Genomic DNA, 14,687 nt, shown 5'->3' with positions numbered 1-14,687 from the left:
GGAAGACATGCCTGTGGACAGTCAGGCTCAGCAGATCGTTAAACAAATCTACTGACATCAAGTTGCAAAGGAACAGGTGAAAAAGAGCTTCCATAAAACTGGTTTAAAATGCTGCCCCTAGTGGAAACATAGAGAGGAATAATCCTCCCTCATTCTGCACTAGAATGCATAGTATTGACAGTACAACATGGGTCGTTGACAGGCATAACAAACCCTGTATATTCTTCAGAAAAAAAAAAAACAACACAAAATTTTGGAGCTGATGGTGTATTCTGAACACCATCAAGCAAAGCAACTGATATGACTGAATCAAGGGAAGCAAGGAACCCTGGAGCGATCTGAGTAGCTGTCTTTGCAGGAAACCTCCACGGTTCCTCTATTCTTATTTCAAGCTTTTGACTTATCTCTGTATCTGAAGTCCAAATGTAAACCTCATTTCAACTATGGTCCAGTAATTTGCAACATTTAAACTTAAACTTAAATCAGTCTTTTCACTCTGAAGTCAGCTACATAATATGAGTACAATCAGCAGTTTCTTCCAATCACTTTTATCTTACAAACTTGCAAAATCTATTTATTGATAAAAAAAGCCATAAATGACATGTTCAAGCTACTGTCTAAATGATTATGCATTAATCAAAATGCAATCTAAAGTGGTATCTTTTCCTCTACCTCTGCAAGTGTCCAATAATAGATCTCTACTATCCAGTACCAATGGTGACTTATACCTGTCACTCTGGTAATAGTTGATTTGTTCTTTCAATTTTCAAAATACAGGTCATCAATATTAAAAACTGCTGGCATGATGCATGACATGGATTTAAATCACTGTCTGCATAGAAATCATTACTCATTTTTACCAAGTGACATGACTTGTGCTTATTCTATAGCTATCACACCAGCAGACTCGTCACTAGACATTTTTAACTTGAGTTACCAAAGCAAATTAAGAGGGTATTTAGTGCATTTGTACAGTTAATGCAGGGAAAAGTATCTGACAGTAAACGATGTCTCTGAACTGATAATTGTTAAGTATTTGGCTGCTCTAATCTTCAATACTAATACTGCAAAGTACCTCTCTGAAACAGGAGCAAATCAGGGAGGCATTTCATGATGGACCTCATTTAAGACATCTCACTTCTGAGTCTTGTGTTACCACCGTGAAGAGGCTGGATAATACTATATTTCATCCTCTTTAAGAAAACACTAATACAGGTAGAAAGAGTCCAGTTCTGTCACTGCAGCTGGTGGCTCTATGTCGTTCACTGCTTCACAGCTGAGCTGTTCACATGCACACACAAACACATATGCAGAAAGGGGGCTTTCCTTGGCAGCACTCTGGCAGGCTGCTGGAACCTTTTTACAGCCAGTCATGGATGTGACACACAGTTGTGCTCTGCACACAACTGTACATCATAACACCTCACTGGTTATATTCAAGGAAAACATACAAGCAAGAAGTTTCAGCCTTGCTTCCTGACTTTTAGACTGGTTAGAATAAAAGTATAGAAATGGGTTGAAACAGTAAGTTATCCTTGAACAGGATCTACCTGCCATGAAATAGATTGTATTTTAAACACAGTAAAAAAGCTGTCACCTGAGTAACTATGAAGCCTATAGGTTTGCATGAGCACAAATGATGCTACAGGCTGCTACTTCTTAAAGTATGCTGCTGGATGGCAGCTTAAGGGGGCAGCTGAAAAGTACTCCCAGCACTAATCGTGCCTCACAGCACCTTCTCCTTTCAAGCCTGCTGGGTTAACTTTTGGCAGCGTGTTTTTCTTGTTTTGGTTTTTTTATTTTTTTTTTCCCTGGCAGTGAGGTAAAGAAAACTCACGTATTAGGTATGTTCGGCAAACACCGTAGGATTACAGTAGCTGTAAACGCATCGCCCTCCTCTTTACGGCCGGCCGAGGCAAGGAGAGGGGAAGGAAAAGCCCGGCGACCCTCCCCGAGCACCTGCCGCGCCCTCCGCCCGTACCTGTCCGCACGGAGATGTTGACCGCCTCCCCGTCGGCGAGCGGCTGGATGCGGAGGCGGTACCAGGTCCCGGCCCTCAGGTCCCGCAGGGTGCAGCCGTGGGAGCCGTTGCCCGTGGGGGCGGGCTGGCAGCCGGCCGCCTCCCCGTCCTCGGAGCTCCCGCTCAGGCTGAAGTTGCAGGCGCGGCCCGCGGCGACCCACCGCAGCCGGACGCTCTGCCCGGCGACCTGCCGCTCCGTCAGGTTGGCGCTGCATCCCGCCGCCTCCCCCGGCGCGGCCTGCGGAGAGCGGGGAAAACGCTGAGAGACCCGCCGGTGCCCCGCTGCAGCCCCCAACAACCTCCCCCCCCACACCCCCACCCCGTCCCCGCTGCGCGCTGTGGGGCAAACCCGCCTGTGCCCCCCCCCCCCCCCCCACCTCCCCGGGCTCGGCGGGGACCCGAGGGGCGACCCCGCACCGCCGTCCCCGCCCGCTCACCTTGGTCAGGGCCAGCGCCGTCCACAGGGCGAACCCCGCTCCATAGCTCAGCATCGCCGACAGTTTTTAACCCCGAGAACCCCTCGGGGGAGGGGAAGGGAGGCGGCGGGGGTGGGCGCGAGGTGGGGTAGGGGGTACGAAAGAAGCGAAGTGGCCGCGGCGGGCCCCGGGGGCCCCCCGCTCCCCGCCGCCGAGCCCTTTGCCGGGCCGCCCGCTCGCTGCATACGCTCGGGGCTGCCCCGGCCGCCTCGCCGCCTCCCTGCCACCGGGGTGGGGTGGGGGGGCTGCCCGCCGCCCGCCCGCCCGCCCGCCCGCCCGCGCCTGAGGAGGAGCGGAGGAGGCGGGGGAGGCGGCCGCCGCTTCCCACGCTGCCATTCTGACCCGGGCTGACTCTGCCGGAGCCCTTCCCGCCGACTTCCGCAATCAAGAGGCGATTTCCTCGCGTCTCGCTGCTGGGGGCGAAACGCGGCGACCCGGGACCTGCCCCCCCCCCCCTCCCCGGGACCGGGGGGGCGCGGGGGGGCGGGCGGCTGGTCCCGGGGTGCCGCCCCTCGCTCCTTGTGGGTCCCACCTTCCTCCCGGCTCCTCTCCCACCCCACCTTCCTTCCTTCCTCGCCGCTTCCTCCCCGTGTCGGCTCTTCCCGTGGGGCTTCTCTCCCCGCGCTCCCCATGGCTCCTGGGGACCCTCGGCCCCTCAGGTGGGGCGTTGTTGGTGGGGGGCGGCAGCGCTCCCGCCTCAGGGGTGGCTGCACCTCGCTTGACACCGCTTTGCCTCGCCTCATGGCTGCCTCGCCTCGCAACCGCCTCTCATCGCATCGGCCTCGCCTCGCATCTGCCTTGCCTTGTGTCTGCCTCGCCTCATGGCTGCCCCGTCTCAGACTTGCCTCGCCTCACACCCGCCTCGCCTCACACCCGCCTCGCCTCACACCCGCCTCGCCTCACACCCGCCTCGCCTCACACCCGCCTCGCCTCACACCCGCCTCGCCTCATCGCCGCCTTGCCTCGCGTGCCCCCTTCTCCTCACGTCTGCCACCCCTCACGGCCACCTCGCCTCACGCCTGCCTCCCTTCATGGCCGCCTCGCCTTGCACGCCCGCTTCTCCTCATGCCTGCCACCCTTCACACCCACCCCATCTCCTGGCCCACCCTCCTCTTGGCCTCAGCCATCCTTAAACCGCCATTACACCTCCCGTGGCTCAAACGCTGAGGTTTTTAGGGGTTAGCCATGGACCACCGAAGCAGCACCGTGACTGCAGGCAGAGCCTGACGCCGAGCTGCAACCTGCAGCCCCGTGCACCAGCAGAGGAGTAGCCTGTCTGTCAGCAGCCAAGTTATCTCAGCTTTTTTGTTTTGTTCTGCATCAGCTTGTGTCCTTGAAACAATTCCTTCCCACATCCCCTGGATAACTCAAAAGCTAAAATTACACGCACCACGGAAAGCAAGAAAGTCTCCCTGTTTTCAGTCTGCACCAAATGAGCTGTGCACGACTCCGAATCAGCTGCAGCCACGGCACAGCTCTCCATTTCTGTCATGATTGCCCATTTCTTTCTTGTTTAGGTTTCAGGCTCGTAAAACTCCCATATACGTGTACGTGGGGTGGGGTGAGGGAGAAAAAAATGTAGCCAGAAGAGGTTTGGACCTTCAGATACTCAAATAGACAATAATCTAGCAGCCATGGGATGAATTTGAGATTTGATAAAGGGGGGAGGCATTTGGCATTTACTTTCTTCAATGGGAATGGCACGCACTCTTCTGCATCTTTCTGTACTGTATGATGTACATGGGATTTTAACTTTTAAAAGCAGCACCTCAAACAAATTCAATACCATCTCTATTTTACTTTTGCCCCATTTTAAGGAGAAAAAGATGCTAGGGTTTACAGACATTAGTCTGCCTTTTAGGGGAGCTGCTGCTGCAGGATTTTTCTGGTCATCAGCCTGTCAAACAAGATACAACTGTCTGAAAAACCTAAGCTCTCATTCTTCTGTTCAGAAACCAAATGTCTGAGCACGCATGGGTGGTATTTGCACCTCTGAAAAGCTTCATCTGTCCTGGTGGAGCTCCATGCTTGGTCCTAGGGACATGGCACTGAAAGCGTTGGGCTTTACTCTGCAAAGCTCAGGATGATTAACAACTTTATGAACATTACCTTAAGTGGTGATATAAATATGTATTGGTTATTATGCCATTCTCAAGCCCATTGCAGAAGTTCTCCCTTGGAAAAGATGTTTTAGGTACTTCAAGCATAAGGAGGGACAGTGCCCCAAAGAGCTAGTACAGTGATAAACAAACCATAGATGGAAAACACAAGGTGTGTATTAGACCTAAATGGGAACTAAAATTATATAGGTGTCCTTTAATCAGGTCAAAATGAGAGAGTTTTACAGTGTAAATTCATCTTTAGATGATTGTGCTTTTTGGACTTAATGGCATAAACCACACCAATATTTTTCTGGCACTGGAGAAGAGCAAATCTGAAGGCTTATTGGGATGTTTGGATTACTCTAAACCCCTCTCTGGAAATGACAATATTTGGAGTAACCTGACTATTCTTGGAAAGTGGAGCTCACACTGTAAGAATTTTTGAAAACTTTCATAATCTGAATTTGCAGGGAAGATATAATTCAGATATATAGGTGTTAGTTAAGTAGATGTAATATGTGAAGTTAAAAAACCCCACAGTAGTGTAAACTTATAAAATTCAGGACAGAAATTGAACCTAACACAAGTAAAATTTAAAGACACTTGGAAACGTCTGTCTGTCTCTTCCAGCTTAACATAAGATAATGTGTGAAGAAAAGGGATGTTGCTGCTTCCCAGCATTGCCATAATTTAGAAGTTCCTACTTTATTATTCTTATTCTTGTTATCGTAAAATCTTTAAAACTACCTTTTTGTATTAGTAGAAAAGTACTGGTTTATTAAGGGTTTTGAGACTTCCTTCTGTACGTTATCCAGCACAAAGCTGCTGCAAGGGTAAGGTCTAACACAGATGTCTATGCCAGCCAGCACTGGAATAAAATGTGAGGGGTCCATCATTCACTGGTGGCAATATATTTATATAGAATAGACAACATAATACAAGTCACTATTTCCAGACTGGTATCGAATAAATGGGCTTTTAGCAAATCAGCAGTCACACACCCTTTAACACCTACCGATCTGTGTGGCAAACCAAGAAACTAATTAAAAAAAAAAAAAAAAAGACCTGGAAGTGAGTTTTGGGAGTGGCCGGATGTGTCTCTAATAGCAGGCTCCAAAGTCCCTTTCAGACACTTTCCCAAGGTTTCCTGACTTTTTTTTTTTTTTAACACCAACATCTCTCTCTCTCCCTCTAATCAAGAGGAAATGGGCTTTGCGTAGCTTTTGTCATGGTTTGAAAGTGCAAGCTGCAGTTTTAGTTGAAATCCAAGGCTGCTGTAAACCAAACATTTTGTTCAATTGAAGTGTCACCATTGTCCACCCCAAAATGGGTATGCTCACAGCCAAATAACATCAAGGCTTTACTTCTACAAACAAGAGAACCTAGCCTGGGCAAATGCAGTACATAGAAGGTATTGTCTTCCTAACAACAATACTCAGTGTTTACTTAGTCTATGTGTTTTCAATGTATCATGTTAAATCCAGTGAGTCCTTTAAACGTCCCTGCTAGTTTGACAAAAATGTTTTCAACTCCACTCTAAGGACATGGAAACAGAGACGTAGGCCAGAGATTTTAAGTTTGTGTGTCTAAAATGGTGTATCTAGATTCAAATGTCCAAACCCAGCTGGAGGCTCTATGGTACAGATATTCATGGATATTCATGAATTTTTTTTTTTTTTTCATGAATATGCTCAGAGTGCTTCTCATAAGGATTCTGGTTTGAAAGTTTTGACCTAAGCAACCTGCTCAGTGCAAATCATGTGAACCAGGAGGTAAACTGGAGTAGGAACACAGGAGGCAGTAGCTTCAATTCAAACGGTGCCATTTCTCTAGCAATTGTGGGATTATTTAGTAGGACTGCTGGAGGCAGTTTGGGTAATACCAGATTATATAGGACATTTCCATTTGGAGGAGACCAGTATTCTGTGTAGGAGGTATGCGTAAGGGCAGAGGTATGCATATGGGGAAATAAGATCAGTCTGCCTGCACCAAGCCATAATAATAATGTTTTAAAAGAACCGTCTCCATCAACTATGGAAGGGGGTACAGTGCATCCAACATCAGCTCAGTCCCTTCCCCTCATCAGCACTATAACAGCAGTGGCAAGTCCATAAACCTTCGAGTTGGTTATTTGGGTCAACATACTCCTGAGTGACACTACTTCTCATTTCTCCCTGTCTCTAGTGATGTTTTTCATACTAGATGGTACAGCTTGCTCTGTCCACAGCCGTCCCAAATACAAAACACATTTCTTAGTCTTATCCACAGTAACACTGACACCCAAAGAAGTAACTGAAGCAACATGTTTGCCTGCCCCAATACACTGAGTGCAGTGTGGTCTCCTGGAGAAGAAGCCGCAGGGAATTTAGGGATTTTTGGTCCTAAACCACTATGTGTTGATAGCGATACAGTGACCAATAATGTCCTGCATGCTTTAGCTCTAACTGCCTGTGCACATTTTGCCAATGGTGATTCCAGATTTGCTCTCAGATTACTTAACTGTGCCTTGCAGAAAGACTCGAAACTGGTGTGGAGGTACTGAATGCCCACCATTAGCTCCTTCTACGGACTGGACTGGCACCCTTGTTCCCCTCCTCTGCCAGGGCTGTTTGTGGTTAAACCAAGCAGAGATCAAGAAGCAGTTGTGTGTCTCCACTCTGCCTATCAGTCAGCAGATAACCTGACCAGGGTCAAGGCCAGGGTTCCTTGTAAGGCAAGTTAAGGCATTCAGATTGCACTTGCTTTGATCTGTAAACCATGTGTTATTTTAGGACTCATCCTAAATAAGGTCATAAAACACACTGTGATGCTTAGAGAATAATTAGAGCTAGACCCTCATGTCATACAGCAAACCAGTGGCAGAGCCTAAGTCACTGAGAGCAAATATCCAGTTTCCTGTGGTTCCTGCCACATCCATGAGCTTCCCATTGCTCCTCAAGTATCCTGAGCATTTCTCTCAGGTTTAGAGATTTTCCCAAGGCATTGTGCACATCAGGATTGTGTTGTACAGAAGAGGTAGAAGAAGCTGTGCTTCTAGAAGAGAGCACTATCAGCATGAATAAAGCATCCCATCTAAATAAAGAACAAAGCTTAGTCCCGTAGCTGTTTTTTTTAGACCACGAAACATCCACCTGTAATAGCTATCAGGCTCCACAGAGTGGAGCAGGCTTAATAAAAATCAATCAATAACTCTTCTGCCTTACCTCTACTGCAGTGCTAGAGTATTGAGTAGTTGTTGGAATCCAGGCTTTCTCTGTTACTGCAGATTTCAAGTCAAAGTAGAGGTTTTCAATGAGATTTTTACTGAAGTGTTCAGTCACATTTCTGATGAACATGTCTGTGCTACTCTTGAGCAAATTTTCAGGCCTAGAGGTAACAGTGTTTAAAGGGGCGGATGTAGTTCTAGTACTCCATACAGAAGTGTTTGCATCTTGGAGATCTAAGACAAATAAAGGAGAGTAATTAAAATCAGCTCTACATTTTTATAAGCAATTCTTTAGATGCCAATAAATGAGGCTGGTATGACTTCTAAGTAGTTTAAGCGCACCTGTCAGTTCTATGGCTTTTTGTTTTCAGTGCAAACACGTATTTTGCATCAATACCAGAGTCTGTGCAAAACAAATGCAGAAAAAAGTAATTTCCCTGAACACTCATACCATTCATTTTAAATACAGTTCATCAATGAATCTGAAGTGAAGAGAAAGATTGCACTTTGTCATTGACGGTGCAATGTTTTCACTTGTAGCTTTGTCACTTGCCTGAGTCTATCACAGAGCAGTCTCAGCTTTATGTGGTCAACCTGTTCCCTCCACCCCCATCCTTTGTAAGTACATGGGCCAGATTCTCATCTGCCTTTTGTTGGTGTAAGTTGAAAATATGGCTTTGTTCAAGATAATTTTTCAAGATAATTTGTTCAAGATAAGTTCCTTGTGCCCACATGGGACATTCCTCTTGCATTTCTAAAACAGTCCCACGCAGAGACCATGCTAATCCCTGACTGCTCTCTTCCCAAGGTTCAGCTAACAATCGTATCAGTTAACCAAAGTGTCTGAAAATATAATGGTGGAATTGCTTTTTTAGTCACGTATCCTTCAGAGAACGCCAAAGTTGCAATTAGAGCGCAGGAAAGATTTTACTACACATTTTTCCTCGCTCTTCCTCCCCATTGGTATGTATTTAATATCCTTTCTTTGTGGCTGTGAGGGCAGGGTTCAAGCTGTGGTGGCCTCTACATCTGGTAGCATCACATTTCAGCTCAGCGATTGGAATTACTCACTGGCCCCTTCTCCTCCTCACAAAAAGCTGCCCTGCCATTGCTGGAGCACAGCTAGTGTGCGTTGGCTCAACGCCCAAGACACTTTGTCTGTCCTTGAACTGGGGTCTCCAGCATGACAGAACCTTGTTTTGCTGCGGAGCCACTGGGCCAGTTGCCATTTATAACAATTTTAGCTCACAAGCCCTCCAAAAAAAAAAAAAAAAAGTAATGACTGGGTTAAATTGCAGCAGAAGCTTCCAATTGTAATTACTTGGTGTGCAATTACAATGTCTTAGCAGGCCAATGTATGATTACCTCTTACCCAAAGGATCAGTGGGTGAGCTTCCATGAAGTCAACATGATGGATTTTTTTGTATATGTGAAAATATATATGTTAACAGGTTTATATAAAGAAACTTTCAGTACTTTCATTTGCATCCAGAAATAAAAGTGAGATTGTAAACCCTTGTAAGAGACACTTTCATGCAAGTGTTTGTGTGCCTGATATCACAGTGCATTTACCTGGTACACAGTTTTGGATCCTCTTGAAAAAGATTGTTTTGCTGGAATGAATTGATACCCAGATTAAACGTTTACCCTCCTTTTATCTTACTGTGCTTCTCTGGCAATAAAAATCCCCAAGTCTCCATTTAATTACAAAAAATGTTGATCAAATATTTTTCCAAGGCACTCAATACTACAGATCTAATTCTGCTCTCTCTTATACCTATGCAGAGGGTTTCACTGAGCCCTCAGGTCTGGTCCAACACTGCATGATCATTCTCATGCTGCTGCATTTGCATAATCCCCTGCAGAGTGCCTGTGGTGCAGAGTCTGCTGTGCTCTTACATCACACACCTTCATGGTCCCCACCAAAAGGGCAGGGAAGAGTCTGGCAGGGGCAGTCCTGTGCTCAAGCTGTCATCAGCTGCTGCAACAAACCCATTAGCAGACACAAGTCCAGACTTTGTCTAAATTCCATGTTGGTCATTGTTCCTGGGGATCTCCTATTAGGGTCTCTGAAGGTCTGTGGCAGGCAACTAGAAATGCTAGCCCCGAGGACTTGGAAAGAATTAGGCCTGCTGCCTCTGTGCCTCTCAGGTATCTCCAAGTTCAGCAGGGAGTAGACCTTACTTATAGAAAGCTGGCAAAAAGAAAAAAAAAATTACATCTGAATGGTCAGCAGCTGCTTAGAGAAAAAGGCCACTCAACTGGGTTCCTAAATATAGATTTACACACCCAACTTAAAAGCCTATTTAAAAAAAAAAAAAAAAAAATCTTGGCTTTATTTACAGATAAATAGCAGCGATTCCAACAGGAAGACGTTTGCGTTCCAGTGCAATTCTGCTTTAGGAAAGCTGCTGCTCCATAAAAGGGAAGCTGGTGCTGCCAGCAACATTCATGGGACTCAGCAGCCAGGGAATAACCAGCATTTCTGGTGCAGGAGGTGAGAGGAGAGCCCGACCCTCCTGGAAATGAAATGCTTGATCCTGAGAAATACTCCACCAGCCCAAGGAGGTACCATGAACAAGTACTTAGTCACTGCACAGCCTGGCTCCTCTTGTTAAGCCTGGGGCTACCCAGGGTTTCCAACTAAAGGATCTTTCCCAGCAAAGACTGACAGCAATCTGTTACCTGTAACCTATAGATGGAAATGACTTGTGTATAGCACTATGCCATACCGGAACTTCAGATATACGTACCAGCATTTTCCATGTATCCGACATTGGACTGACTAATAAGGTTCATATTTGCCCTGACTTCAAGAAAATCAGGATCCAGGTCTATATTTTCTTTCTAAGGAAAGCCACTATGGTCCTGGCATAAGGAGCCTCATAACCCTTCTTCAATTGCAGGCATTTATAAAAGAAAACTGCTTATTATAAGAGACCCAAGCAAACAGATTTCTACACAACTTCAGTTCCAAATTTTTAAACCAGAAAAAACTCACCTCCTCTCTGGACATCAGTAAAACTCACAGAAACCTCAACAGCGGGATTTTTCAGAAGTGTTTAGCATTGTTCTAGCAGTCTCTTTGGAAATCAGTCATAAAACTGTTCATGGGAACCAAACTGCAGCACTGACACTGATGTTGATCACTAGTGGCTGAATGATATATAGTGTGTGAACATACAATTGTAATCACCAGTAGCACACCCAGGAGAAATTATGACATTCTGACTAAACACATATTTCATCCATGGGGTGTACTGTATCCATCTGCACAGCAGCAGGTCACTTACAAGAAAAGGAAAACCATATATTTTGCATGTCTGATGAGTAAGAGGGCTGATTAGTTGTCAGGTACTGAGAACCCTACCGTGGTGCCTTCAGTCTCAGGTGAACAGGCATGGTGCAGCTTTCTGAAGAAGCTTGCGTTGTACCAATCTGCCTACCCTATTAAAGCAGTTGCAGAAAACTGAGGCTGAACTGCTAGTGAAACATAGATGAATCAGATATCTGTTGGAGAAAAACAAATTTAGGACTGCATCTAACTCACTGACAGCAAGACTTGAAACTAGAAGGGGTTGTTTTAAGATGTCTGTATGTGCAGGACAAAATGAATGATCTTTTTAGCTATCTAACTACTTGTAAATGGACTGCAAAATAAAGACTATTTTAAAAACATACTTCAGATTTCTGTTTTATGTTAGAGTGACAGAAGAACAAAATCCACTAAATGTCCTTTTTTTCCCCATTCAATGCAGAATTTTTAAAATTGCAAAATTTATGCTACTTGAAAAATGTTTACCCTCTTTATCTGAAATGTTGTAGAAGTTAGAGATATTTGTATCTCATGTCAGAGAGGTCAAATGTCTCCAAACTCCAGTCTAATCCTGAGCTGCTCTTTTACTTGCTTGCTTTTGAAGTGCCGAAGTAGCCACTTAAAGGCTCTTTCAGCAGCAGTGGTGGCAGACCATCCCAGATAACTATGGTGACAATGCCATAGCCCTGTCAGCCCTATTTCTGACACTCTTGGTAGCCCCAGTTCACCTCGAAGTGGATTTTTGGTCACTGAAAGGTGTCTAGACTCTATTAACTCCATGGATTATTGCTACTGAAGAGAGCTCATAAAGGTAGCTACCGTGTAGACACCTACATCTTGGTTCAGTTGCCTAAACATAGTCGCCCAGTGCAATCTGAACTGCCCTAAGGCATCTGAGACATCTGCTCAGGGGTCTCAGAGCACCTATGGGAGACCTATGTCTTTCTGGGTAGGCAGTCAGAGTTCAGGTGGGATATCCTGGAGCATCTCAAATGGCAAAAAGCACCTACGGTGAGACAGATGAAATGAGCCCTTCCTTCAGACACCTACATTTAGACACCTAGAAGCTGAGGCCCACTCCAACTTCTACACAGAGATCCAGACAAAATAAAGGGAGGGAATGTAGTAATGAAAATTACCAGTATAGTTGTCTGGAATTGGGGTCTTTGTTAGCACTCACAGCAGAAGATGAACTAGAAAAGCAGGACTTGCCATCCTCCTGGTTGCTCTGGGAAGCTGTTCGTATCATTCCATTTTTTTCCCTATGAAAGTGGCTGAGCTGATTTTGTTCTAAACTCTCTGAGCTGTGGCTCACTGAGACTTTGAAAATTTACAAAAACCAAAGACTTAGGCTACTCTGCAGATTTTTCCATTTCTTTTTACAAAATATAAAAACACATTTATATTTGAGCTTCTGTCAGTGTGCTATTGGATTGTGTACAAGGTCTTGTAATTATGTTCAAGGATCTGACACTAATGCCTTTCTTTTTCCAGGTGGATCTGAGCAAAGTGGTCAGCCATGTATTGCTTTGACCAAAGAAAGAAGATTCAACTCATTTTTGGAGATCACATAGATGTTAGCAAACCTCTTACTTACAAAATCCTATAAAATAGCAATTCAGGGAGATTAAAAATGGGTTTGAGTGTATGTTTTTTAGGAAAAAAAGTTTTGAGTTAACTTAAAGGTGGAATGAAAATACTGATTCTCCCTGTTCTAATTTATCCTGAAGAAATCTGTAAAGGCTACACACACAAAAATCCAACCTGTTGTGAACCTATGGGTGGATTGTTGCACTCATTACAAACACTGAAGGTGTAGAAAAATTAAAGCCCAGAGATGTTAACATGATCATAAAAATGGGTAAGAGTTGCTGCCTCTTCTGTGCTTCTGCCACCTTTCCTTGGTGCTCTTCTGCTTTCCCATGAGTGCCAAGAAGATGCACATGCCTTCCCTTGCCATGTTCTGCAGTTGCTACTGCTGCTGCAGTGATTTTGAGTGTGCTCTGAGTGTGCACTGCTCTGGTCTCTTCTACCCTCCATCTCACCCACTGAAGTGTCAGCAGTGGCATGTGAGCTCAGTCAGCTCAGGTTCTGCTATGAAGCAGCTAAACTGAAAATGGGATAAGGGGAAGAGAGAAGCCCATGTGAAAGAGAAGACACAGAGCCAGAAACTGGTGTAGAAAAGGAGGAGGGACTGTGGAGATAACAGTTTGAATGTCAGATGGCACATCAGGCTTTGGCTCATACATAGTACCTGATATTTTGTCTATTTTCGACTGCAAACAAAACGTATTTGATATTTGAATTCCTTTGTCCAACTTGTTTTATGGCTTTGTAGATTCCACTATGGTTCTTAAGTATCGGCACATAACAGTAAGCAATAAAACCATTCTTCTCCACAAAATCAGCTACTCTTTTGAATGGGACTTTGTCTGGATATCCACAGTTCTAGGGTTTTGCAGCTACAATTCCTTCAGCGATGTCCCTACTACACATGATATGGTAGAAGAGAAATGCAATGCAGAGCATCATATTACAACACAGTTCATGTCACCTTCTACATCCAGACTGCTCTACAGGCTGTGTGACAGTCTCTAGATCTCAGTGAATAACTGCACTATACAGCTTGGACTTGTGTTTCCCTATTTGAAGTCATTCTCCACTTAGTGAATAATTTTTCGTCTGCAGTGGTTTTGAGGTTTGTTGGTAATATAAAAGGTGCCGCATAGCATTGCCTCTGCTCTCTAATTGGATATTTTATTGAAACTAACCTACTCAAAAGAAGCTTGTAAGAATTACTCACACAATTCAGAAGTGACATTGGTGTGTTGGTGTGTCAGCATTAGCGGTGCTCTGGGTGCTTTCCAGACATACAAGAGGAGATGGGGTTTGTTCCACAATTATTATTTACATGCAGCAATTTTTGCTCTTTTCAGTCATCCTGCCTTCTACCCCTTCACCCCCTCTACGTTTTCCTCCTTCCTGTTTCCATTCCCATCCTTTCTCCTGGATCCTGGGATTAGAGAAGCTCTGACCCCAATAGTTGGCTTGTGAAAAGAAGGCCTGAGCACTATAGAGACTATTCCTCTCTCTGCCCAGAATCTCCTCATGAATTTGATGAGAATTGAAGTCTCACCATCTCAAGGGAGATACCCTGTGGCCCTTCTTCATGTTAGCTGTTTCAGCCAGAGGCCATATTCAACCATGGGTTTGTGTGAGAAGGACTGTCTTCTGTGAAATTTAAAGTGATCTCTGACTGAACAGAGATAGGATACATGTTTAAACTGATCCCGATTTCCACAAAGAGTCATTTAGGTCAGGATTGTAGCGAAAAATGTATATCCAAACACATCTCAGATTGCTAATCTGAAATCCAAATCCAAGCTCAGACTTTTCCCAGGCTCAGAAAAATCATGCTTGGCATCTGAGTTAGGTCCAGAATAAAAGGTAGTTGCAGTTGTTGAGTTTGGAGCTTGTGCTATATCTGGGCTGATAAGATGTTTGGGGTGCAATTCAGTGAGTTACTCCTTTGCAAAAATATAACTATTTTTACGAGTACTATGAAAAC

General features: G+C 45.1%; 1 protein-coding gene across 2 annotated transcripts in view; it reads right to left on the bottom strand.

Annotated features, from left to right (window-relative positions):
- Positions 1 to 14,687, bottom strand: part of PTPRB (protein tyrosine phosphatase receptor type B) — a 66,705-nt gene that overhangs the window by 48,296 nt on the left and 3,722 nt on the right. The window contains exons 3-4 of one of the 2 annotated variants that reach the window (XM_042792926.1): positions 7,802 to 8,037; positions 1,982 to 2,258 (exon numbers count right to left, since the gene is read on the bottom strand). In XM_042792926.1, coding sequence (XP_042648860.1) covers positions 1,982 to 2,258; positions 7,802 to 8,037 — 513 coding nt within the window. Of the gene's footprint in view, positions 1 to 1,981; positions 2,259 to 2,457; positions 2,732 to 7,801; positions 8,038 to 14,687 lie in introns of those variants that run through there. The other variant, XM_042792927.1, reaches the window with a different exon arrangement.

The sequence above is a fragment of the Tyto alba genome, unplaced genomic scaffold (genome assembly GCF_018691265.1).
Source record: "Tyto alba isolate M040663 unplaced genomic scaffold, T.alba_DEE_v4.0 Super-Scaffold_2, whole genome shotgun sequence".
Lineage (NCBI taxonomy): Eukaryota > Metazoa > Chordata > Aves > Strigiformes > Tytonidae > Tyto > Tyto alba.
Note: the sequence above shows the minus strand (reverse complement) of the source record. Positions and strands in the feature narration are given on the sequence as shown.